This window comes from Phyllobates terribilis, unplaced genomic scaffold (genome assembly GCF_046119375.1).
Source record: "Phyllobates terribilis strain yellow unplaced genomic scaffold, ASM4611937v1 Scaffold_5__5_contigs__length_657084704, whole genome shotgun sequence".
Taxonomy (NCBI): Eukaryota; Metazoa; Chordata; class Amphibia; order Anura; family Dendrobatidae; genus Phyllobates; species Phyllobates terribilis.
The window spans coordinates 327,899,221-327,926,716 of NW_027362765.1; the positions used below are offsets into that span (position 1 = coordinate 327,899,221).

Here is a 27,496-nt window from a genome sequence, read left to right on the forward strand (position 1 = left end):
GAGCCTGTTGCAGTAAAATGTGCAAAATGTATTAAGGAATTAAGTGGCTCTTAATGGATTTGGCACATATTTCACTTTACATGCAACAGTGAAAGAAATGTACTCCAGTACATGGACTAGAATATATTTGTTGCTATAATTTACGCCAACTTCTAGCATAAATTTTGAACTTGTTGGGCCATGCTAGGCCACACCCATCAGAATAAGTCCCACCCACTGTTCAAAAAGTTGGTTGAGCCGGCATAAAAACGGCTTTGTATGGTGTTGCTGCTGCTTAATATAATAAGTTGCCCTAAGTGAGACCGATCCAGAACTGAACACACAACACACTGATGCTTTCACAAATTCTTTATTAATCAATATCCAGAATGGTCTCTTTAAATTCAGCATCTGACATCTTAATCTTGATAACATGTCCTGCGGGTTTACGTTGTTCCACATCTTAATTCAAGGGGAAAAAAAATTGGCAAAATATATTTGGTAAGAGGTCTAATTTTCAGGTCCACTATAATATTCAGTAAATGTATTTGTATTGTACATTCTCTTCACCATTCACAACCAAAGCTGCATTCAAAACATTACTACTACATGCACTACTCATATAGGTGAATAGGCAGGGACTTGTCAGTCACTGTCAGCAGAGGGGAGAAGCCGCCAGGGACTGCCTGTACGACTAGTCACCCGCTCGGCTCCATCCACAGCAGCTATTAAAGAGTATGTTTTTTGCTGAAACTCGGCACCTTTTCAGAGTTGGCTGTGATCGTCCGGCAATGGCTGATACATGCCTATGGTTTGGGCAGCATGTATCACCTGTCAGGTTCCCATTAAAGAACAACTAGTAGTAATTAGAATGCAGCTTTAGAAGTAACCAGAGAAAAAGCTGTAATGCCACTCAAGCTTTCAGATGAGCAAACTATTTTTACTTAAAGGGAATCTGTTGGCAGGTTTAATCTGAGAGCAATGTATGGGCAGAGACCCTGATTCCAGGGATGTGTAACTTGCTCAGCAGTTTGCTACGTCTACCGTCTATCAAAACTGCATCAAGCAGTCCAGTAAGTGACACATCACTGGAATCAGGGTTTCTGCCCCTACATCATGTTGCTAGATTCTATAGCAAAAAACTTGGTGATAGATTCCCTTTAACACCATGTATATAGGTGTAAAGAAGTCCCGTGACCAGGTCAAAAGTGGGCTTTTTTTTCTCCTCTTATATTCTCACTGCTCCCCTGAGTATTTAGTTTTGTCTTTTTTTGTTAAATCTGCCATCGAGTTCCAGAGATATGGGCCTTTGTATTTAATTTTTATGTTCTTTACCAAACGAGGGGGTTTGTAAAGACCAATAAAAATTAGTACTAAATAAAACGGCCCATATATCTGGAATGTATGACAGACTTTGAAAAAAGAAAAACGCAGTACTCGGGAAGAGCTGGAATAAATAAGAGGAAAAACGGCCCACTTTTAACCTTATGACAGGTCTACTTTAACAACCAAAGTCCATATAACCTAGATTTACAGGTGTATAGTATTGGCAATGCAGCTATAACGACGTCCACTAGCACATAATACATAGTCCCAATCAGAAATAACTTAATATGTACACATCTACATAAATAGTTCATAGAGCGATATGTGCTACCCCAACGCCCTCACCTCAGCCAAAGATTCCTCCGATTGTGGAAGCTGTGATGATGATGAGGATCACACAGCAAATCAGAATCATTATCTTCTTCTGCAGCATGGAAAACGTCAGAAAAGGCAAAGCTCAGAATAAAGTGACAGAACGAGACCACCCAGTCATCCACACAGGCAGCTTCAGGTTTGAGGGTCAACAGGGTCCGTGCACCAAATGGACCTCACACGGACAGCGCACTGACCTATGTCAATCAGGTTGCTACTTCATGTGAATGATTACCTTGCACTAGTCTGTTTGCAGATAAAACATGCTAGTGTGAATTGTGGCAAACAGCTTGTGAGGATCCGCAGTATGCGTAATCCCACGGCACTGCCCACAGACATAGTGACGTCTGCAATTAGTAGAGACCCGTGAATTACCACCGTCATCTAAAATCAGCCTTAACCTTTTGAAAAAATCACCCAATGCTATACTTCATTTGTTCCCTGCAGGGCAAAAACCACTGTGTGCAGGTACTTGCTCCTTCATATATCCCTGACAGATCAGATCGCATACACATATATCGTGCAGGCAAAGGTATGAATGGAAAGGACCTCTTTGAAACCTGAAAATGGTTGTGTGGACATAAAGACGAAGAATCACTTATTAAAGGGGGTTTCCACTTTGATCTCCATGGCAAAAATTAAAGGGATTATACCAACTTTGGCAGTACCTTTCCAATTGCTGGGGTTTTGACCGCTCACCAATCCAAAGAACCAGGACTCAGAAGAGCTCCATGTGCATGGAGTGGTGGTCGATCATGCGCGCCTCGTTCTGTTCATTCTTAATGGGAGTGCAGAAGAGCAGCCAAAAAAAGCTGTGCTCGGCAGTCTCCAGCGGTCCCTTAGAGAATGAACAGAGGTGCGTATGATCGACCACGGCTCCATTCACACAGAGCCCTGGTTCTCGGGATCAGTATGGGTCAAAGAGATCGGGAGGTTGATAGAGGATAACTTCCAAACTTTGTACAACCCCTTTGACAACATTCTATAGTCTATACTAGTTTATTGTATCTAAGCAAGCCCAGATAATTCATCACTGCCATGTTAGTGAAAGACACAGGAGATAAACATCCCCTTTAAAGCAAACATAGATTTTAACACCGCATACTGAGCTGAAAAAAAAAAGGCCATCTTTTTTCTCCAGAATAATGCCACTTTTGCATAGTATTGTAACTGTCAGACTGTAATACCAGGTACAACCTATTGGCAAGAGTGGCGCTCTTTCTGAAAATAAGCAGAGCCTTTTTCCTAATCTACAAAGAGAGGATTGCACAAGACTGAAGAGAAGGGGGGAGGGCTTGTTCCTTCATTTAGTATATGTTTTTATATTCTACAATATATACAAATGTACAAAAACGTAACGAGCATGGGGTTTACTGATGGGGGAAGGGAGAAATAGACTACAGATATACAAACTTCTCTTAATAGATATATTCAGAAATGGGTTCAAGTGTGCAGAGTATGAACAGTCGCACTGGACGTTGTATGTTTACCTGGCTACCTAATCTATGGCCTGGACTTTCCTGACTACTCAAATAAGGTTCTCCTTGCCTTCAAGACATTTTTTGGCCCCTAAGCTATAAATCACCAGAGGGTGACACTTGAGCTTTTCCCTAACCCTATATATCCCTGCACAGTGAACACTTTCTAAGCCAGGGTGAGTAAGGCTAGGAATACACAGCAACATGTTTATAGCCGAAGACAATAGTATGGGTCTTTACAGTTGCAATTTGGCTTGGAAAAAAAAAACACAGATATGTTGCTGGTACGTTTCAGGAGGTAGTTCTGGAGGCACAACAGGACCTTATTGACATTAAAATGTGCAATGTTTGAGCGTCACATGTAGCTATATCGCTGTAGCCTAATGTAGATGTATGGATGTTACGTTTAAAGAGAACTTGTCACTTACCCCAAAAAATGTAGTTGAATTCCTTGTAAAAATCCCTGAACTCTTTTCTGTTTTGCACTGTGTCATTACATTGGAGAGATATTCACGTTTGTGTCTTCTGGAGGGTACTATGTGAAATCTCTGGTTTGCAGTCCAGCTTGGTATTTCTTCAGAGTCTTCTCTTGGGGCGTACACTTTCACCTCTCCCTCTCAGATGCATCACAGCTTTGGAGGGAGTAGTGAAAGCGTACACCCCCAGAGAAGACTGGTTTGCAGTCCAGCTTGGCATTTCTTCAGAGATTTCACATACCGTGCTCTAGAAGAAACAAACGTGAACATCTCTGCAATGGAGCTACAGCACAAAACGGAAAAGAGAAGCAGATTCTGGGGAGCTTAGGGATTTTTCTAAGGTATTTAACTTGATTTCTTTGAGCAAGTGACAGGTCCTCTTTAAACCTTCTTCTTATGGATTAAGAGAGTAAGACTGACAAACTTTAGGAAGATATTTCTTGGTAATAGACTTCTTTGATGTAGGAGAATCAGACCCTGCAATAGGTATGGTACAGTGCAGTTTTATACAAGGTGCTCCTTTAAAGTTATCTTCATTTAAATATGTCCACAGGGTGGCGCTGTCTGTTTCTGTTGAGACATTCTATGCCTTATATAATTGCCTCAGTATATGAAAACACAGAACCGACCCTGTTTATGTGTAATTTATTGTGTAATTTGTTATCAATTGACACAGCTTAACTACAACTTACTGAATGTCTGTGAATATTAGACATAATACTTCACCTGCTAAACACCGGCAGGACTGTGAGGGTATAAAAACCCTGTCATTTTTCATTCTAGGACACAAACATCAAACAGCGCCACAGTGGCCACAATATTCCAGTCACTTGCCTACAGTGCACAACTGAAGCTCTGCTTTATGTGTATCTTATTTCCATTTAATTACTATATGGGAAGGTCAAGTAGGAGTTCAGGATTCAGCAACCTACTAATAATGCCGGTTATGTCAGTAACCCCCCATGTGTACGAGCCCAGAATGTACTACATACCATATTTCCCTGCGTGATGTGAGAGATTAGGAATGTTCACAGTAACTACTTTTATTGTCTGTTACCCTCTAACCCACCAAACCTAAAATACAGGTTATGCTAGTCTAAAAATGTACTTAACATTCCTTCATAACTCCAATCAAATATTCTAGTCACAAACAAATTAGACGTTTTCTACCCCGTTTGTTATATTACTGGCTATAATTATACTTCTTCTCTTACTAATGCCTGACAACAATATTGTGAACATGTGGCAGTAGTCCTGTCTGCTTGTCAGGTCTTGTACATGTGGGATAGGAAGGAGACCGCTACATTTACTGTAGTGTCAAAGTGTTATTGTCTTTATCCGTTCTTTGATAAAACCAGTAGCTCCCATAGTGGTCATATCTGGTCATTTGTTCAAGGGGTTATAAAATGGCCAATATTACAAGCTGCCATCCATCCTCGACACGTATCAGGATGGAGTGCTGTCTGAATAAAAACAGTTTGAGATGTGTCTCAACTGTCAGAGGAGCAGCATCATGAGCTGATCGGCTCACTCAGCTGTATAGCAGGAATCTGTCAAGAGAAAAGATTAACTTGTCCTCAGTAGAGTGAACAGAATGGGCTATGATATCTTTACTTCAGTCCTCCTTCGTGCCCAATCTCTGTGCCTTGCTGTAAATCTAAGGAGGACTGAGGCTGGAGAAAAATAGCCTGCTCTGCAGGACAAGTTTTCTTTCTGTCTTGCTGCTGTCCTGCTCCATGGCTGAGAGAGCACATCTGGCCACGATGCTGCTCCTCTGACAGTCGAGACATGTCTTGAGCTGTGTTTCTCAAGTCTGCAACCCATTCACACAAGTGACAAGGACGGCTTGCAGCTTGAAATAGGTCACAGTGGCCATTTTTATTACATTCTGGGGGAAATCTTAATGTCTAAGAAGAAGTAGGAAAAAAGTTCTATGCTGCTTTCCTAGCATTAGTAAATAATACATGAGCATTAAAGAATCTTTCACAAAACTTCTCATTAGAATGGCTATTCCCATTTCTGCCTTTCATGGCCGAAATGGGAATAACTGCTTCAAGGTACAGGCCACCAGAGGTGCAGTGTTGCCATCTTCACTTTTTGTTTTTTTCTGGACAACTTATCAAAAATTCATGGACAGATAATATTTTTTATGGGAACATTGGAAAATAATATTAAATCATTATGATTATAACTGATCCGTGTTTACAGCCCATAATTCACAGACATTGGCTGCATCATTCACTGTGAACTGTAAAATGATGATAATTACAGCCAAAATAATCTGTATAAGTTTCTTCAGCTTCAAAAAAATAACAGACGCCTTCATTTTTTTTTACGGACATGGAAAAAAGTTCCCTATTTTTACGGACTGTCCTGGAACTTTTTGATGGTTGGCAATCTAGCAGAGGTGGTGTTACAGTGTTTGTGTAGCTCCCATAGAAATGACTAGGAATTAGGCAAACAGCGAGCTATGCTGTTTTCACAACTCAGAAGTTACATCAAAAGAATAGCACACTGCGCTATGCCATTTCCATAACTCCATTCCCTACGAGTTACATGAACAGTGTACTTCAGCTGTTTCCATAGCCCCAATTGTGGTGGCCGAAATCTAGAAGTAGTTATTCCTGTTTCAGCCATGAAAGGCAAAGATGGTAATGGCTTATTAAGATCAGCCACATATTACTACTGTATCAGATGTTAATACAAGGTAAAGTTGCGGATGGCCATATTGGAACTGTAGCATTGTTGCTTGAACTAGACAACAAAAAAATCCCACTTTGGTAGTTCTGTATTTCACATAGTGCAACTAAGTAATGTGCGTAGCTTATAGGAAAGCAAATATCTATTTTGTAGTTCGCCTGCATCTTTTATAATCCACCCGTTACCTCTCATTATATAACGGCCATCATTTTCCACTTTCTTATCTATTTTGCCTGTGGTGCCGGTAACTACCGTAATGAGGCCACTCTTCACATTTGAAGTCATCAGTGTAATAAAAGACTTTTATCCCAGACTGCGAAGGATTGTCAAGCTTAATATATTTGATTGCCTTTATAGTGTAATGAGAAATAAGTGGTTCTGATTACACCCAATAATAGAATTATATCCTAGTCTTGATGATCCCTCACTACTTGGAAGAACTGGTGAAAATCTTGAATCTTTCATTGATGACTTCTGTGAAAACTGATCCTCCTTCACGAGATTTTGGGTAGAGGAAGTCAGGCCCATCCACCTCAAAAACATTTCAGGGCAGTAACAGAGAACTTAAATAGCTGAGTATATTTCCTTGCACCAAACTTTTTACGCAAATTTGTAAATTTAGACCTCAATTTGTTTTTTTCAAAGTGACTTTTCTTTTTTGTCTTTTGGTATTTGTTTTCTTTTTTTGTGACAAGTCCTTCAAAATGGTGAATCTTGGTTGGAGTATTTTGCTCAAAATCCAAGATACTTTCTTTTCTTGACCTTTTCTGAGCACAAATGTAACATGATCCTTTAAAATTATGCACATTAGTATTTAACTGTGCAAAAATAAAATCAGACAGATTGTATACTTTAGTAGGGTACTGGAGTGCAATTGCTCAAATATTTGTGTCATTTCTAAAAAGTTGTAAAAAATGATTAGACTAACACATTTGGATTGAGAAAACTGCGGCCACATTGTCGAACAAAAATAGACAGAACCAAGTGAAATTATCTTTTAAAAAAGTACAAATTAAATAATGCATATGGTGCAAAGAAAAGTCACTATTAGGGCTCATGCAGATATCCATGCAACTTGGCCTGAGCACGGACCGCAATGCACTAACTGGCCGTGGGACTCCCGACCTGAGCATGACAACCTATATTTCTATGAGGCTTTCGCGCTCAGATCAGGAGACCTGCGGCCAGTCAGTGCATTGTGGTCTGTGCTTGAACCGTGTTACATGAACGTCTGCATGAGCCCTTAGAACCATTTTTACTCCAGAATAACGGCACAAAGACTTTGGGCCACAGTCTTGCCCTATGAAGTACATTGCCAGTCCATCTCCAAGCTGTTATGTCTGGCAGTCTGGTTGCTAGGAGAAAATCACCTAATAACCACAGTTTTTACACTGCAGATGTCTTGTAGTACATACCTAGAAACTAGTCTGTCTCAGATTAGTCAGGTCTTTGGGTTAAAGGTGTATTCCCATCTCCAAGATCCTATCCCAATATGTTGTAGGTATAATAATAATACGATTAACACCTCCAATTAGGAATGTAGTATAATTTTTCTGATTTGTTCTGTCTCTTTCCTCATGTGCAGGGCATTGCAGGACCTTAGGTATCCATGGTTACGACCACTGATATAGTGACAGTTAGCTAGTTGCTAGTGGTCGTAACCATGGATACCTTAGGTCCTGCAATGCCTGCACATGAGGAAAGAGACATAGCAAATCAGAAAAATTATACTACATTTCTAATTGAAGGTATTTGCTAATATAATTATTATATCACGTACTACATCTTGGAGATGGGAATACCCCTTTAAGGCAGATTTATAACTGAACTGAGGGCAGAGACGTGTCATGAAACAACATACAGTTAAAGAAATCATAAGTAGTCTGTAGTTAAAAACAAGTCACCTCTTTCCAGGTAACTGATAAGGCTCAAAATACTAATCTTGATCAAACATATTAATAATTTAACATTTTTGCTTAACGTTACAACTTAGTCTTCACACCATCTATCACTAAAATCCCCACAGTCAATGTCCAGCATGAGAAACAGCTTCTTGTTTGGCACATGCCTATATGGTTTCCACAAAATGCCCTTAATAATTGAGCACCTTGTGGTTCAGTGTCTCTTTGTAAAATATACAGAAATAATGTGAGGTACAATGTCCTATCCTTCTCCCGCTTTATAATTCTGGACAGTAGAGAATGAAGAAGCCACAAACACAAGGAGAAAACATGGGTCCACAAGTTCCAGGTAGGAGGGAGCTTTCCCGAAGGTTGGAGCATGGATCCTTCTACTGGTGGTGAAAAAGAGGTAAACCTGGGTGGTGAAGCAGGTGAAGTCTAGGAGCAAGTTAGGATCAGTAGCATGGAAGGATTAGGTTCATGAATGGAGTGTTACACTAGGGATGAAGGAAAACAAGAAATGTTACAGAAAACTACATGACACTCTACGACATGTTTCAAGTTCTCATCTAAGATCTGTAACCTTCAAAGACCAAATAATTCTCAGGTGTCTGCATCAATGGTCTAGAAACATTACCACACTTTATTATGATGCGTTATAAATGGCAAAGAATCCATACACTTAAAGATAGGGTTACACATGACCTGTTATCAGCATCCTGACTTCAGAAAGATACATCCTTTCTTGGTGGTGGCTAAATTTGAAAGTCAGAAACCAGGTGGTGTCCAACCATCCATATTGGTCAGGGGACAATCAGGTCAGGTCTTTGGCCAGGATGTACCCTGTGCTATTTTTGCCCAACCTTACAGTTATATGAAAAAGTTTGGGCACCCCTATTAATCTTAAGCTTAATGGTTTATAAAAATTGGTGTTTTTGCAACAGCTATTTCAGTTTGATATATGTAATAACTGTTGGACACAGTAATGTTTCTGCCTTGAAATGAGGTTTATTGTACTAACAGAAAATGTGCAATCTGCATTCAAACAAAATTTGACAGGTGCATAAGTATGGGCACCTCACCAGAAAAGTGACATTAATATTTAGTAGATCCTCCTTTTGCAAAAATAACAGCTTCTAGTTGCTTCCTGTAGCTTTTAATGAGTTCCTGGATCCTGGATGAAGGTATTTTTGACCATTCCTCTTTACAAAACAATTCCAGTTCAGTTAAGTTTGATGGTCGCCGAGCATGGACAGCCCTCTTCAAATGATCCCACAGATGTTCAATGATATTCAGGTCTGGGGACTGGGATGGCCATTCCAGAACATTGTAATTGTTCCTCTGCATGAATGCCTGAGTAGATTTGGAGCAGTGTTTTGGATCATTGTCTTGCTGAAAGATCCATCCCCTGCGTACTTCAACTTTATCACTGATTCTTGAACATTATTGTCAAGAATCTGCTGATACTGAGTGGAATCCATGCGTCCCTCAACTTTAACAAGATTCCCGGTGCCGGCATTGGCCACACAGCCCCAAAGCATGATGGAACCTCCACTAAATTTTACTGTGGGTAGCAAGTGTTTTTCTTGGAATGTTGTGGTTTTTTGCCGCCATGCATAACGCCTTTTTGTATGACCAAACAACTCAATCTTGGTTTCATCAGTCCACAGGACCTTCTTCCAAAAAGAAATTAGCTTCTCCAAATGTGCTTTTGCATACCTCAGCCGACTGTTTGTGGCGTGCTTGCAGAAACGGCTTCTTTCGCATCACTCTCCCATGCAGCTTCTCCTTGTGCAAAGTGCGTTGTATAGTTGACCGATGCACAGTGACACCATCTGCAGCAAGTTGATGCTGCAGCTCTCTGGAGGTGGTGTGAGGATTGTCCTTGACTGATCTCACCATTCTTCTTCTCTGCCTTTCTGATGTTTTTCTTGGCCTGCCACTTCTGGCCTTAACAAGAACTGTCCCTGTGTTCTTCCATTTCCTTACTATGTTCCTCACAGTGGAAATTGACAGGTTAAATCTCTGAGACAGCTTTTTGTATCCTTCCCCTGAACAACTATGTTGAATAATCTTTGTTTTCAGATCATTTGACAGTTGTTTTGAGGAGCCCATGATGCCACTCTTCAGAGGAGATTCAAACAGGAGAACAACTTGCAAGTGGCCAGTGTAAGTAGCTTTTCTCATGATTGCATACACCTGGCTATGAAGTTCAAAGCTCAATGAGGTTACAAAACCAAAAAAATTGCTTTAGTAAGTCAGTAAAAAGTAGGTAGGAGTATTTAAAACAAGAAAATGATAAGGGTGCCCATACTTATGCACCTGTCAAATTTTGTTTGAATGCAGATTGCACATTTTCTGTTAGTACAATAAACCTCATTTCAAGGCAGAAACATTACTGTGTCCAACAGTTATTACATATATCAAACTGAAATAGCTGTTGCAAAAACACCAATTTTTATAAAACATTAAGCTTAAGATTAATAGGGGTGCCCAAACTTTTTCATATAACTGTATGATGTTTCACATAGAGCACAATATAATCCAACCTTTCAGTTCTCAGAGTAATATTACTTTAAGGTTCTCATATAACTAGGACATGTGGTTGCATCCTTTCCAGTTACAATTTTAAGAAAAAAAACTACAAAATGGAGAAGACTAAACTGCAATATAATTTGTTCAATACATTGTATTAAGCCATAGTGCACATTAACATCGATGAGGGATATTAAATGAAGGATGTTTGATACAGGAACAAATGTCCGGTTGTACACTATAAAACCTGGAGACCCACCATTATGAAGGTGCTGGTACATGTAAAACAGGGATGTCAAACTTAAAACACACAGAGAGCCAAAATGAAAAACTTGGACAAAGTCACAAGCCAACCAGTATACAGTATAATGGGCCTGACATAGTCCTCCATACAGAATAATAGGCCCCACATAGTCCTCCATACAGTATAATGACCCCACATTGTCCTCCATACTGTATAATGGGCCCCACATAGTTCTCCATACAGTATAATGGGCCACACATAGTCCTCCATACAGAATAATGGGCCTCACACAGTCCCCCATACAAAATAATAGGCCCCCACAGTCCTCCATACAGTATAATGGGCCCCACATATTTCTTCATACAGAATAATGGGTTTCACATAGTGCTCTATACAGAATAATGGGCTCCACATAGTCCTCTATACAGAATAATGGTCCCACAAAGGGATGGTGGTTCTGGTCTTGGGGGCCAAATATAACCACCCTGAGGGCTACATTTGGCCCACGGGCCGGAGTTTGACACGTGTGATGTAAAAAACAAGTATAGGATCATAAGTGAATCCACCAGATGAATACAATAACAACGGTGTGGTCTATAAATAATGTAAATCAAGATAAAATCAAGGATCTAAACATTCAAATAAATCTGTGTAATGTAGAGAAAATTTTAATTGTAACATGTCTGAAAAATGTATCCCCACATTTGAGCATGACGATACACTTCTAGCTTCTCAGCCTCACACTGTATTCCATACCTAGCGGCATCTTCTCCTGGCTGATTGACAGGTCATTTTCTCTGGTACATCACTATGTTTTTTTCAAGGAACTTGCTAATCAGCCATGGGAGGGTGCTGCTAGGGAACAGGGCCGGCTGCAGGTTTTTGTGGGTGCCGGGCGAAAGAGTCTCAGTGGGCCCCTTTAACACATTCATGATGCACAGATACTGCAGAGAAATGTATATATATAGTACAAGGCCAAAGAATTCACTTCTTACATTACATGAGCGATATCTATTGTAAATTCCACAATAGCTCAGAAAACTGGCGAATCGCTCCATACAGAATACTGGCCCCCATAAAATGCTCCATACAGGATACTGACCCCCATATAACGCTCCATACAGGATACTGGCCCCCATATAACGCTCCATACAGAATACTGGCCCCCATATAATATAATGCTCCATACAGGATACTGGCCCTCATATAACGCTCCATACAGGATACTGGCCCCCTTATAACGCTCCATATAGGATACTGGCCCCCTTATAACGCTCCATACAGGATACTGGCCCCCTTATAACGCTCCATACAGAATACTGGCCCCCATATAACGCTCCATACAGAATACTGGCCCCCATATAACGCTCCATACAGGATACTGGCCCCCATATAACGCTCCATACAGAATACTGGCCCCCATAAAATGCTCCATACAGGATACTGGCCCCCATATAACGCTTCATACAGGATACTGGCCCCCTTATAACGCTCCATACAGGATACTGGCCCCCATATAACGCTCCATACAGGATACTGGCCCCCTTATAACGCTCCATACAGGATAGTGGCCCCCTTATAAGGCTCCATACAGAATACTGGCCCCCTTATAACGCTCCATACAGGATACTGGCCCCCATATGACGCTCCATACAGAATACTGGCCCCCATATAACGCTCCATGCAGGCTGCGCCCCCACATAATGCTCCACGCAGGCTGTTCCCCCCACATAATGGCTTATGCAGGCTGTTCCCCCCAAATAATGCCCCACATAGGCTGTTCCCCCCTTATAATGCAGGATGTCAACCCCCCTTATAATGCCCCATGCAGGATCTTAACCCCCCTTTAATGCCCCATGCAGGATGTCACTCCCCCCCCATATAATGCCCCATGCAGGATGTCACTCCCCCCCCTTTTAATGCCCCATGCAGGATGTCACTTCCCCCCCTTTTAATGCCCCATGCAGGATGTCACTTTCCCCCTAACCCTTTTAATGCCCCATGCAGGATGTCACCCTCTCCCTCCCTCCTTTATAATACCCCATGCCTCCATATATTAAAAAAAAAAAAAAAATCTAATACTAACCTCATTTCTCACCTGCTGCCGCTGCTCCGGACTCCTCAGCGTCGCCGGCGTCTTCCCGCTCCGTGCTGTGATGGCTCAGGAGAGGGCGCAGTTTAAAGACATCATTGTGCCCTCTGACCTGAGATGTCACAGTCAGAGGACGCGGAAGACACCGGAGCTGCTGCGGAGGCACGGGGAGAGGTATGTATTGTTCAGGCTGTCAGGGCCCTGAGAAAACGGGGGGGGGGGAGCGGGTGCTGACACCGCTCTCCTCCGCTCACGGGTCCCATAGCGCGGCGGCGTACACGATGGTGAGTGGGCCCCCCCGCCTGCTCAGGACCCCAGCACTTGCCCGGGTGCTGGTGCCGGGCCTGCTAGGGAATACAGCGTGAGGCTGAGAAGCATGAAGGGCATTCACTTCCAGACAACTCCAAATGTGAGTTCCCTCTGCTGGAGCAATTCTTAGAGGTCATCAAGGGATTGACCTATTTTTTTTAAGGGCTACACAATCGTATTTAATGGTTTGAGGGGTAAAACATTCTGACAGGTTCCCTTTCAAAGGCCGAAATTGATGGTAACCACTAAGAAAATAAGATCACATAATACCAGGAATGTGGTTCACAACCAAGACCACCCCATTGACTGTAGCTTGATTTACATTAGTCATAGACCACAGCATTGTTATTTTATTCATCTGGTGGATTCCTATACTTGGACTTTACATGCACTAGCACCTATATAATAGTGGATCTCCAGTTTTATAGTGCACAACTAGACATTCTTTCCTATATCATACATCCTCGTTTTAAGCCCCTTCCCGACATAAGAAGTAATAGTTTACTGAGCCCGCACCAAACCAGGTACATGCCAGCTGTTATACAGAGAATTATATAGCCAGGTAATTTTTATTGCACAATGAATGCCGTAAAGACAAAACCCTAAAAACAATTGCACAATTGCATTTTTTGTGCTGCTTCACCGCACCTGTTTTTCAGTACATTGAATGGTAAAATGAATGATGTCATTGAAAACTATAACTTGTCCTGTATAAATACAACTTCCCATACTTCTATGTGGACAGAAAAATACAAAGGTCTTAGAAAAAGGGGAGGAAAAAACTAAAGTGCAAAAAATAGAAAATTGCTATTGTCGAGAAGGGGTTAATAACTCATTTTTTTATTATTATTTATATTACTCACTTGTATAGCGCCATTAATTCCACAGCGCTTTACAGACATTATGTGCACTGTCCCCATTGGGGCTCATAATCTACATTCCCTATCAGTATGTCTTTGGAGTCTGGGAGGAAACCGGAGAACCCGGAGGAAACCCACGCAAACACCGGGAGAACATACAAACTCCTTGCAGATGTTGTCCTTGGTGGAACTTGAACCCAGGACCCCAGCGCTGCAATGCTAACCACTGAGCCGCCGTGCTGCCCAATATATTACAATATTATAATGTGAAATATTATATTATATAATATTCCTCATTGATTTTAATCAAATTTATTGAATATATATTGCAGTATAGTCTCCTCCATTTTGGAGGTTGTTGTCTTATTTTTCACTTGGCTGGTTTGCAGTTTTAATGATTTAGGCATTGAGTGTGGGGTCAAGGGAACAAGATATGGGTGCCCTGGCCATAGAGGCAAGTTGTGCCCTCATCACGAGTGACCCTGGACAACATCAAGTGGCCGCATGTTTGATAGAGTAACACGCATTACTCTATCAAACATGCAGCCATAGAGACGTGTTCCTCATTGAAGGGACATCGCTCCTTCAAGCACATTAAGTCCCCTGATGAACCTAGCTTCCATTTCCTGGGAGAAAAGCATTGAGATGGGCTTGTTTTGTATCCTATAAGATTAAGTACACTAGCTTATCTATGTTATGGTCTGCTTTATCTATTCTAAGCTCAGATCACTTTCGCCTTTTATAACTGTGCAAGGAGATAAGTGTTAATGTGAACTTAGACTGCACATCGCGCCTTAATACAATTTTGACATAAAAGCCGGATATTATCTCTTTCTATGACTTATTATTTTGACGGCTGAATATGTCGGCACTATATTCAACTATTCTGCTGTCTCTTTTTAGAGTTCACTAGAATAGATACAAATTTACCGCCTGTTTACTCCTAGAGCCTATAACCTTGTGATATTATGGTCATGGGTCACATATAAGCTACTATGTTGCACTTTAATAGTTTAGTGATGGTGGTGGTCTTTTGTTAGTTAATCCATATTAGGGTCACTCATGGATAGCCAATGTTGAGCGGGGGCGCCGTGTCGAACTTAGGGTACAAACCTCCGTGGTAAGGTAGGGTGAATGAGGGTGAATACACTCGCCCCACCCTTTAGAATTTTCCCCTTTTATTTCTGGTTATTATACTATAAGACTGATACTAGTAGTGACCCTACTGAGCGTTTTCGGAAGATATGGTAATTTTAATCGTACAATCAAAAGTTATATTTTAGGAGTTTTTCTCCCTTTTTGGTTATAATTCTAATTATACTCCGTTGTTTATACTTTGGTTAATACCACATTCCTGCTTTCCCAAAATCCAATAAAGTTCTCTACTTACAATTGGGTTGTGTTTCCCCCAAACATCACGGTCATAATCTCACTTCTTCAGTCCCACAGATAAGCCGATAATCAGGGCAATAATTGCTAGTAGAATAATTACCACCACAATAATTATGATCATTTTCTGGAGGGAGGCAATATCATGAGAGGGATGAGTAATTGATTACAAAAATATCACTTACACCCATAGTCATGTGTCGGCCACAATTAAAAGTGTTATGTACCAGGCTGCCACTCATAGTACAAATGGTTAAAACATTTTCATTATCTGAATTTTCATGACAATTTTTGTGGATCTTTTTTGATATTTTATAAAGTAATTACTATTCAACCCTATGAGTGTAGCCACAATAATACATTGTACGAAGGTATATCTATTAAACTTTCCAACTAGAAGTATGAAAGTCAATTATCCTATTGGACACTCGTAGGTTAGATAAATTATCGGTGTGCCTACGGGCAGTCAGAGTCTTATATACAAGTGCATGGCGTGATTCATCTATAGGCCACATGTCCACTGGTCAGGGCATTCCTCACTTACGTTCAAAAACCTGGTCTAACATGTATGTCCCAGCATGCAGTGGATAGTGGAGAGAAGTGAAGGTCCAAGAAGTGCTGTATTTGCCATAGATATGATAGACAAAAGAAAACAACATACAAAATGAAGGACTGACGGAAGGAAGGACAAGCACTGCAAAGTATTTTTCCACCTAAGAGACACAGCTAGGATCTGAACCCGGACATCAGGTTAACCACATTGCAATGTGATGTCCTACTGACAAAACAAGTTGTCAAACTAGATGCTAAGGGTGTGGAGGATGTTGCTTCAGGGGAATTCTCACCCGCCTGGCCTCACTCTGGTATTTTACTGCTTTCTTTGTGTCAGCCACTGCTCGTTCCACAAAACCCACCGACTCATCCATGTTATTTTCTATGCGATCTATAAGAGCACCCTTCACGAAGGAAAGAAAGAAAAAAAGGAATAGGCAGACAAAAGCAGGAGGATAGAGGTGTACAGGAGTATGATAGAAGGATGGCGGGTACAAGACATGTGGTAGACAAGCATTGGTTAGGACAGGTAGGAAATTGTATGGAGACGTGGAAGATCCAAGGTGGTGAGCATGTGTAGATAATGAGGGAAAGGTGCAGAAGCAGGATGTAGAGAGTTAGAAGAAGAAGTGTACAAATACATAAATATGGTGAGATATTGTGCAGCCATATAACAAGGTACTGTCAACGGTCTTCTACATGGACCTTCCCTGAATCTCAAAACCCTTAGTTGTCATAAATATATTGCGGTACTATTTTGTCAGTCATCTGGCGACTCTTCTCCTCACCTTTCGTGCTTTATTCTGGTATTTTACAGCTTTTGTGGTTTCAACACGTGCTTTCTCTACATGGTCCACTGCCTTCATGACGTTGATCTCTATATTATCTGTCACTTCCCCCTGAAATAAACAGAATGCTTTAATAAATGTAGCCGGAGAATATTCATTCAGGAGAAGGAATGCAGAGAGCGACAGAAATGTAATTACCTGAGCTGTGTCGAGCCTCAGTCCCCAAGCAGAGCATTAAAGATAGAAAACAGGACACAACTGAGACATCCCACAATACATACCTTTCTAAAGGATCTTTAAGAAACAGCATTTTTTCCCCATATAGACTACCAAGAAGTTCATGTAACTTCACCCCCATATGTCATCTATGTTCTCATGGTCTCTGTCCTTGTAAATTAACACATTAACCCACATGGTTACCTGGTTCTCAACCAACATGGCAATGTCCAGGAACATATCATGAAGTTCTTTCAAGCTGCTCTCCAATCGTACAATATCATTATGCCGGGATTCAATCTCGCTTAAAGCCTGACGGGATATCTGTGAGTCATTAATTATCTGAAAATAATAGAAATAACCTTTATATTAGTGTCTACCAGTACACATGATTGAAACCATGGTCACAGAGTGATGTATTCCAAATAAAGGGTAATTCAAATATTTTTTTTTACAGTTTTCAATGCCTAGGAAAATATATTATGACTTTTTTTAGTTCTCCTAAGGGATTTGTTTTAGCTTATGAACTATTTCTTGCAATACGTTTGGATTGCAGTATATAGTGAAATTAGTCATTTCTTATGAAGCCTTGGGATCGTGCCACTTTAATACTGCTGTCAGAGATATTACAGCAATATTTAAGTGGTTAAACTGCAGCGATTCAAGCAAACTCTGATCCCTGCCTTGAGAGGCAGGCGGTGCTGGCTGTATAACACAGCTGGAACCCGTGGCTTCATACAGCTGCACCTCACGTGCACCGTACATGTACAGTCGTGGCCAAAAGTTTTGAGACTGACACAAATTTGGGTTTTCAGAGTTTGCTGCCTCAGTGTCTTTAGATCTTTTTGTCAGATGTCTCCATGGTTACTGAAGTACAATTATCAGAATTTCATAAGTTTTTACACTTTTATTGACGAATACATCAAGTTTATACAAAGACACAATATTCACAGTGCTGTCTCTTATTTTTAAAGACTTCCGTTTTTTCGTCCTGGCAGCTGGATATCAGCTTCTGGGCCAAATCCTGACTAATGACAGCCAAGTCTTGTCTAATCAGTGCTTTCAGTATATCACAATTTCTGTGCTTTTATTTCTCCACCCGCATTTTGAGGATTGACCACAGGTTCGATTGGGATTGAGCTCTGGGGAGTTTCCTGGCCAGTAACCCAAAATGTAACTGTTTTGTTCACTGAGCCCCTTAGTTATCACTTTTGCATGGTCTCTATCATGCTGGAAAAAAAGCATTAATCACTGACCAAATTGCTCCTGGATCATTGGGAGAAGTTGTTGTTGGAGGATGATTAAATACTATGTTTTATTCTTGGCAGTGTTCTTAGGGAAAATTGTAAGTTAGCCCACCCATGAATGAAAAGCCCCCACACATGAATGGTCTCAGGATGCTTTATTGTTGGCATGACACAGGACTCATGGCAGTGATCACCTTTTTTTCTCCAGGCAATCATTTTGAAGAAGCTTCATCAGAGAAAATAACTTTGCAATAAGTATAGGGATTGGACTGCAGAAGACTGAGGTAAAGTTATTTTCTCTGATGAAGCCCCTTTCAGACTCTTTGGAACATCTGGAAGAATTATTCCCCAGAACAGAAAAGGTGAGCGCTGCCATAAGTCCAGTATGGGGCTGGAGGCAAATGGAATTAGGTGGAAGCCCCTCATGACTGGGATTGGATGGGAGGGACAATTTAAATAATGCAGGGACTTCTCTTAGGGTGGCCATTGGCTATTGGAAGAAGAGGGGTATTTAGGGAAAAATGAGGGAAAGAGGGGCCATCTTGGGTCAGTGACGCTGTGAAGTGAACACACACACACTGATAACTCCCCCTCCACCGTTTTGAAGATACTTCTTGTAAAGCGTGGAATCCCTGCTGGATCAGCTGCAGGCAGAGGCAGGACTGCGGGGCAAGGTATGGCTGCGGGAGCAGCTTTCAGCCATGTTCATCGGAGGGCCGGCCCGTAATGAAGAGGCCACCAGGCAGGTGAGGAGAGCGAGGCACCCAAAGTGGCTAAGCCCCGAAGTGACACCTCGAAGCAGGCGACGGCTCAGGAGCCTCACCAGGAACCCTGAGGGCTGTGAGTCCAGGAGCGCAGCTTCCACTCGGTGCTCCTTTGGCAGGAATCCTCCCAGCTAGCCTGCTGCGGCGGGAGCGAGTAGGCCGCGGCCTGTTCCGGTGGCGCGGCCTGCAGCTTCCAGATCTTCAGTGCTGGGGACAGCAGCGGTGGACGCACCTGGCAATGCTCCGTTCGAGGCGCCCACCAAAAGGACCTGTAGAGGACGTTGCCAGGCTGGGGAATCGTGGAAGCGGGCGGGCTGCACATGGACGAGAAGGTGCGGCCTGGCTACTCCGGACGCCGGGGATCCACAGTGACAGCAGGCACCAGCGAGGATCGGCCTGGCAGGGGAACTTCAGCTGGCAGGTGCCAGCAGAGGACAGCCACGGCAGGGCCCTCAGGACATTTGGCGGGAAATTTGAATCGGGATGCTACTGGCAGAAGAAGTGGATCACGTGCACCTGCAGGGGTTCTGGCTCCTCCTGGTGGCATTGCTACCAGTGTGGGGGATCAGTATTTTCGAGTGGAAGCTGACGAGATCGATTCAGGAGAGGAACATGGGGATAAAGCGGAACATCTGGATGCTGGACCTACCGCTGGCGGGATCACAGACAAAATGTCACAAATTTTATCGAGGATGGAGGGTAGTTCGGTTGGGGGGGTCATGCTTATCCCCAGAGGTAGCATGGTTATCGACGCCAGCGGCATCAGCAATTGGGGGTATAGAGATAGCCGAGACGGTGGTAAGTAGTGAGGGGTTTCTACAGGTGTGTCAGTGTCAAGTCAGACCGAGATAGATAAATCTGACCCAATTATGCTCGACGATAGAGCAAAGGGAGAGGTTTATGTCTGTTTCGAGGGGCTATTGGGGGCACATTTAAAAAAAGAGGTGAGGGAAAAATTTGTAGGGATGATGTGGACATATTTTCACTTTTGTCTCTTGAAAAATTTAACCCAGACAAGGGCAAAAAAGATGAAAGCAAAAAGGAGGAGGAGGAAAAGCGGAGGTGGCGATTCATACCGAAGACGTTTGTAAGTTGGCTGCAGGCATTTGCAATTTTAGTGAACATGATGTGGGAAAAGGCGCCTGCTAATTGCTCAGGTTTAATTTTCTATATGGACTCCATAGGGGAGGCACACCGACCTTATGGGGGGCAAGCATGGTTAAGATATGATGAGCAGTTCAGGAAAAGGAAAGCTGTGCGGCCGAGTATTCGGTGGGACCAAAAGGATATAGAGCTTTGGTTAAAAGTAATGGCTTCTTCTAACATAGTTTTTTAAGGTTGAAGGAAGACTAAGTCCATCTAGTTCAACCCATAGCCTAACATTCCATCCTAACCGAAACAGTCAGAGTCATCTGGGTATGGGCAGTCCTTTCCCAGGAATACTAACAGTGGGAGCCAGTCAGATTCCGCAGGGGGTTCTGGTCAGGGCACACAAGGAGCTGAGGACAAGATGGGAGCATGCTGGCAGTTCAATGACGGTCAGGGCAAATACGGGACCAACTGCAAGTTTAGGCACGTGTGCTCACACTGTAGTGGAACTTCACACGGGGCAGCAAACTGTTTTAATAAAGGAAAAGGCAAGGGATCAGCCAGTGCTAGTCAAGGGGGTGACTCCAGTGAACCATCTCGCGATGGCCCCCTTTCTAAATAGGCTCCCTTTTTTAAGGTAAGTTCGTAAGGTTTTTGGATTTCGCCCCCTGGTTATCAAGTCCCCTTTTCTCTGAAAAATTTGCATTCGGCTTCAGAGTATCATTTGGTGGCTTTGCCCCTGAGCTATGCTCAGTGGTTTATACATCATTTGACGCGGTGGTGCGATGGATGCGTAAGTGCGGGCCGGGGGCTTTGCTATCTAAGACAGACATTGAATCTGCTTTTAGGTTGTTGCAGGTGCACCCGGATAGTATCAAGTTATTGAGTTGTTATTGGAACGGAGAGTTTTATTTGGACAGATGCTTAACCATGGGTTGCGCTATTTCATGTTCTTTATTTGAAACCTTTAGTTCATTCTTGGAATGGGTAATGAAAGACGATTCAGCACTCCAGTCTGTAAACTACTACCTGGACAACTTTTTGTTTATAGGTCCTCCGGAGTCGTCGGTTTGTCATAGTTTGTTGGCAACTATGGAATGGGTAGCAAATCATTTCGGGGTTCAGCCAGCAAAGGAGAAAACGGAAGGCCCCAGTACTTAGTTATGTTCCCTTGGTATTCTGACTGTTTCGGTTAGGATGGAATGTCGGTTGCCCAAGTTATGTTTGTTAAGGCTGAAAATTGAAAGGATACACAGACTACGGAAGGTAATGTTGAAGGATTTGCAATCCCTTTTAGGTAGATTACATTTTGCATGCAGGATCCTACCTATGGGCAGAATTTTTTGTAGAAGATTGGCATGAGCGACGGCAGGTGTTAGGGCTCCGCATCACTCATTTGTTTGAACAAGGAGCACAGGGATGATTTGTTGATCTGGAGGAAGTTTTTGGAGAGCTATAATGGATGGTCTTTGATTCAGAACAAGGTTGTAGACAGTTTTGATTGAGAGATTTTTGCGGACGCGGCAGGCAGCGCAGGTTTTGGAGCCTATTGGAAAGAGTGGTGGTGTGCTGGTGAATGGCCAGTGGCTTGCAAAGAGCACGGGTATCTAAAAAATTTGCCATTGTTAGAACTGTTTCCAATAGTTGTGGCTGTTTCAATATGGGGTGAAGCTTTTAGGAAAAGGAAGGTGAGATTTCATTGCAACAATATGAATGTTGTTGGTATTATTAATAGCCTTTCGGCTTCTTCTCCGCTGGTAATTAAGTTGGTTAGTGAGTTAGTTTTACGTTGTCTGGAATTGAATGCATGGGTGTTGGCTGTTCATGTTCCTGGGATTCAAAATTCCATTGCGGATGCGTCATCTCGTTTTCAGTGGGATCGTTTTTGTATGGTGGCACCCAAAGAAGACATCAATGGAGAGGAGTGTCCTTTGCATCTATGGAAGCTGGTTTTGGAAGAGCAGGTCAATTAATACGGAATTCATTGTCGACTCAGACCTGGGCTTCGTAAAAGGCAGTGTGGCGAGTGTGGATCGGTTGGGTCGAGTATTGGGGTAATGTCATATCAGACGAAGATAGGATGTTAGCAGTTTTGTTTTTGATGGGCAGAGTAGTGGATTTGGGTTTGACAGTAGCAAAGACTAATAAGTTTGTAGAAGGCCCTGCTTTTGGTTTTAAGATGCAGGGAGCTAATGATGTAACGAAGTTTTTCTTTGTTAGGCAGGCGTTGAAAGGTTTCAGGAAGGGGAGGGTGGTAAAAGATCAGTGGAGACCGATTTCTTTTGAGGTATTGGAAAAATTAGGCATAGTATTAGAAGGAATTTGTAGTTCTAAGTTTGAGGTGGCTCTTTTGGCGTTTTCTATGGCCTTTTTTGGTGCTTGTTTGGGCAGGTGGTTTGTTTGCAGAAGATGTTAACTGTTGGGTTGGGGGAATTGAGTTTTGGGTTCGTAGATTAAAATCCGATCAGTTAGGAAAAGGGAGGCATGTAGTGTTAGGAGGGGTCAACGGGGCATTGATGTGCCCCAAGAGGTGTTTAGCGAGCTACTGACAGGTTTGTTCAGGCAGAGTTGGCCCGCTTATCTGTCATGTTGATGAGGGTTATTTATCCCGTTTCCAATTCACAGCAGTCTTAAAAAGGCGTTTGCAGGAACTGGGTCTCGACCCTTCCGTATATAGTTCCCATTCTTTTCAAATTGGTGCTGCTACGGAAGCTGCAAACAGATGTTTGGGCTCTGAGGTTATGAGGCGCATCGGTAGATGGAGCTCGAGTCGTTATTTGTCTTAATGTTAGAAGTTGATTAGTCTGGGGCAATGTTAACAGTTGTTGTTGTGGTTGTTGGTTAATTGCTTAATTTTCTTTTATGGTTATTTTACAGATGTTGTCCCATTGTTAACCTGGATTTTTGGACATTGGGGGGCGTTGCGTGCCGATATCAGGCCGGACATTAGGCAACTAGGTTTCGGAAACGATAGAGTGATAATCAGGTGGTTGTGATTTAGAGGCATGGTATGGAGTAGAGTATAGCCTGAATTAAATAAAGCAGATAGATTGAATAGGATGTTTTGGTGCTGCATATGGGTGGGAACGATCAAGGGGCAAGACCAGTGAAGGAACTGATGCGCGACATCTGTTCTGATCTGCTGCGGCTGTGGACATCTTTTACGGGTGTCTTAACAGTCTGATCTGAGATCGTCCCGTGAAAAACATGGCGGCTGGCACGATCTGTAAAAGGGATCAATAAGGCCAGAGTAAAATTAAATAGGGCGATCTTGTTACAAGGAACGGGGGTATTAGTGTTCGGCACCACGAATTGGAATCTGGAGATGGGAGTTTTTGGCTCAATGATGGAGTGCACTTGAATGCAATAGGAATTGATTTGTGGGCACTTGCTCTTCAAGAAGGTATTGAAAGAGCTTTGGCGGTGGTGGGTTACTCACGAGTCTGAGGTGTCAGGACTGTTCATGGTGGCGGGGAGTGGGGGTCCTTGGAGTTGTATTATTGGTGTGGAAGTAATTATATTGGATAATTCACTCATGACTGGGATTGGATGGGAGGGACAATTGAAATAATGCAGGGGCTTCTTTTAGGGTGGTCATTGGTGGTTTGAAGAAGGGGGCGGAGGATGAAGGGGTATTTAGGGAAAAATGCTTGAAACGCTAAGAAGCTGAAAGTAAGAGGAATTGCTTGCATTCTCCCTAATGTACATGGATGCAATGTTGCAAAACGCTTATCGCAATTAGAATGCAAATGGATCTGGACACTTAATACTGTCCACCCTGTGGACTTGAATGAGATCTGCAGCTTTGCGCCATTTCTTTAATATAATCTTAGTTAATTTAATATGGTCTTGTGCAGCAATTGTCTTTCAAAACACTTATAATATATTTCTGTTTTAAATATTAACTTTTCATTCTTAGATTAGTTTTTGGCACTTTTTTCTTGTCTTGTTTCATTGTTCTTTTATTCACTTTGTTTCTTCCAGTTTAAAGGGGTTCATGAATCCTGGAAAGAATTATGCACCCATGCACTTTATGAGCAGTTCTGGTACTGATGTCTGGACCGAATTTATAGATCTTATACAATACACGGCGTGGGGAGGAATGCACTTGGCACTTTATTTTATATTTATAGTTAAATTATAATAATATATGTGTATTTAATTCATCATAGTCCCTTATATGGAAAATCAAACTTTTATATTATATATTCTCCAGTGTATACTGCTGCTTGTGAATTTTGCATGGTCACTTTAATTAATATCTAACATTGTACAGTATTGAAATTGTATTGTGTATATTTATATGATTGTATATCTGAATTTATAGTTATATTTATACAGCTTATGGGTGTACAATTAGATATTATCCTTACATTGTTCTGCATAAACATTCAATTTATTTATTTGTTGATCCCTGCTGTTTTTGTTCGCTTTGTGACTCAGTGAGAGTTGTTTTTTTTGTTTTTTATGCCCCTGCCCTCCAGGGAATAGATTACCGTGCATGTGCGCAGACCCAGTCCAGACCCGCAGGTCCTGTAGCTCACCGTGTCTTTATCTGATCCAGGTCCGTGTTACGTGACCGGGCTGCGATCATGTGACCTGTCACGTGTTTGGGCTTTGCTCGCGTCACCCGGCCTGTTCCGTCAGATGACGCGGCAGAGGGCGGGATCTTGTGGACTCTGTGACACGATCTGCGGCAATTAAAGGCGTTCCCTCCCTGACGTGGGGGCGTTTGATTTGATGGGGCTAATATATAAGGTGCCTCCTGCTGATCTAACGCCAAGCCCCCTGACGAAGGCTATGTTGCCGAAACACGTGTAGGGACCTGGCGTTGGTGCAGCAGGAGGGGATGGCTACAGGTATGTTGTTTCTTAATCTGGCTGGTTAATTATAACTGGGGATTTATTATTATATTAGTGCACTAATCATTTTGTGTATAGCACTATTAATAACATTACTATACCCCATTGTGTATTACATTTGAGCCTGGCCATGATCTATTTAATTAATGTAAACTACATCCTCCTCTGCTATCTGACGCAACAGCATTGCTCTGTGGTTACTTCCCTGTCTTGTTGATTGATTGTGTAATTTTTGCACCAATAAATTTATTTTCACCATATTGTCTTTTTTGCTTTTGGTTTCATTTTATGTATTTTAGCCATGGTTAAAAAATATTTTGCTCGACTGCCTACTTAAAAATTTCTTACACATCTCTTTTGGCGTATATTCTACGCATAAATTGGTATTATTATACCCTGTAATGTGTTGTGCCAACAGTAAAGCATCCTGAGACCATTCATTTGCGGGGGCTTTTCATCCATGGAGGGGGCTCACTCATAATTTTCCCTAAGAACACTGCCATGAATAAAGAATGGGATCTAAACATCCTCCAAGAGCAACTTCTCCCAACAATCCAGGAGAAATTTGGTGATGAACAATGCTTTTTCCAAAATGATGGCGCAACATTTCACAAGGCAAAAGTGATAACTAAGTCGCTCAGTGAACAATACATTGAAATTTTGAGTCCATGACCAGGAAACACCCCGGATTTCAATCCCATTGAGAATTTGGGATCCTCAAAAACACAGAAATTGTGATAAACGCTAAGCACGGATTAGACATGGATGGGCTGTCATCAGTAGGATTTGGCCCAGAAGCTGATATCCAGCTGCCAGGGCGAAGGGCAGAAGTCTTGGAAAATTAGGAACAACACTGTATCTATTGAGTCTTTGTATAAACGTGATGCATTTGTCAATAAAAGTGTAAAAATTGTAATTGTAATTGTACTTCTGTAACCACAGAAACAGCCGACTAAAAGATCTAAAAACACTAAAGCAGCAAACTGTGAAAACCCAAATTTGTGTCAGTCTCAAAACTGTTGGCCATGACTGTACTGCAAATGTCAAGAAGGGGTTAAGGGGATGATCTGAAGAAGGCCGCCTAAGCATGACTGCCACCACATTAGAAAGATGTTTTCTTAAACTGTGAAAAGTTGGTGAAATAACTGGTCATACTGGTTATTATTTGATATGTTATCTGTTCTATATTGCAAACTAGAGAAATGTATGCGGTTAATGTGTTTCTATAAAACTGGCCATCTCAGCTACAGTTGTGTTCAAAAGTTTACATACCCCGGCAGAATTTTTCCTTTCTTGGGCTTGTTTCAGAGAATATGAATGATAATAAAAAAAAAATTTCTCCACTCATGGTTATTGGTTGGGTGAAGCCATTTATTGTCAAAATACTGTGTTTTCTCTTTTTAAATCTTAATAACAACCAAAAACATCCAAATGACCCTGATCAAAAGTTCACATACCCCAGTTCTTAATACCGCGTATTGCCCCCTCTAACTACAATGACAGCTTGAAGTCTTTTGTGGTAGTTGTGGATGAGGTTCTTTATTTTCTCAGATGGTAAAGCTGCCCATTCTTCTTGGCAAAAAGCCTCCAGTTCCTGTAAATGCCTGGGCTGTCTAGCATGAACAGCGCGCTTGAGATCTCCCCAGAGTGGCTCAATGATATTGAGGTCAGGAGACTGAGATGGCCATTTCAGAACCTTCACTTTGTTCAATGACAGGTCGACTTGGCCTTGTGTTTTGGATCGTTGTCATGTTAGAACGTCCAAGTATGTCCCATGCGCAGCTTCCGGGCTGATGAGTGCAAATTTGCCTCTAGTATTTGCTGATAACATGCTGAATTCATCTTTCCTTCAAACTTTACCAAGTTTCCTGTGCCTTTGTAGCTCACACATCTGCAAAACATCAGCGATCAACCTCCGTGCTTTACTGTAGGAATGGTGTTCCTTTCATCATAGGCCTTGTTAGCCTCTCTCCAAATGTAACGTTTATGGTTGTGGCAAAAAAGTTCAATTTTGGTCTCATCACTCCAAATTACCTTGTTCCAGAAGTTTTGAGGCTTGAATTTCAGCTGATGTTATATGTGGGTTTTTCTTTGCATCCCGAACAATTTTCCTGGCAGTTGTGGCAGAAATTTTTGTTGGTCTAACTGACCGTAGTTTGGTTTTTACAGAGCCCCTGATTTTCCATTTGTTAATCACAGTTTGAACGCTGCTGACTGGCATTATCAATTCCTTGGATATTTTTTTGTATCCCTTTCCTGTGTTATACACTTCAACTACCTTTTCCCGTAGATCCGTTGACAATTCTTTTGCTTTCCC

At 42.0% G+C, this 27,496-nt stretch overlaps 1 protein-coding gene across 1 annotated transcript in view; it reads right to left on the reverse strand.

Annotated features, from left to right (window-relative positions):
• Nucleotides 1-333: 333 nt before the first annotated feature.
• Nucleotides 334-27,496, reverse strand: part of STX3 (syntaxin 3) — a 115,438-nt gene continuing 88,275 nt past the window's right edge. Inside the window, exons 8-11 of the mRNA XM_073684595.1 lie at nucleotides 17,422-17,559; nucleotides 17,002-17,112; nucleotides 15,663-15,788; nucleotides 334-8,729 (exon numbers count right to left, since the gene is read on the reverse strand). Coding sequence (XP_073540696.1) covers nucleotides 15,702-15,788; nucleotides 17,002-17,112; nucleotides 17,422-17,559 — 336 coding nt within the window. The 3' untranslated portion in view covers nucleotides 334-8,729; nucleotides 15,663-15,701. The remainder of the gene's footprint in view (nucleotides 8,730-15,662; nucleotides 15,789-17,001; nucleotides 17,113-17,421; nucleotides 17,560-27,496) is intronic.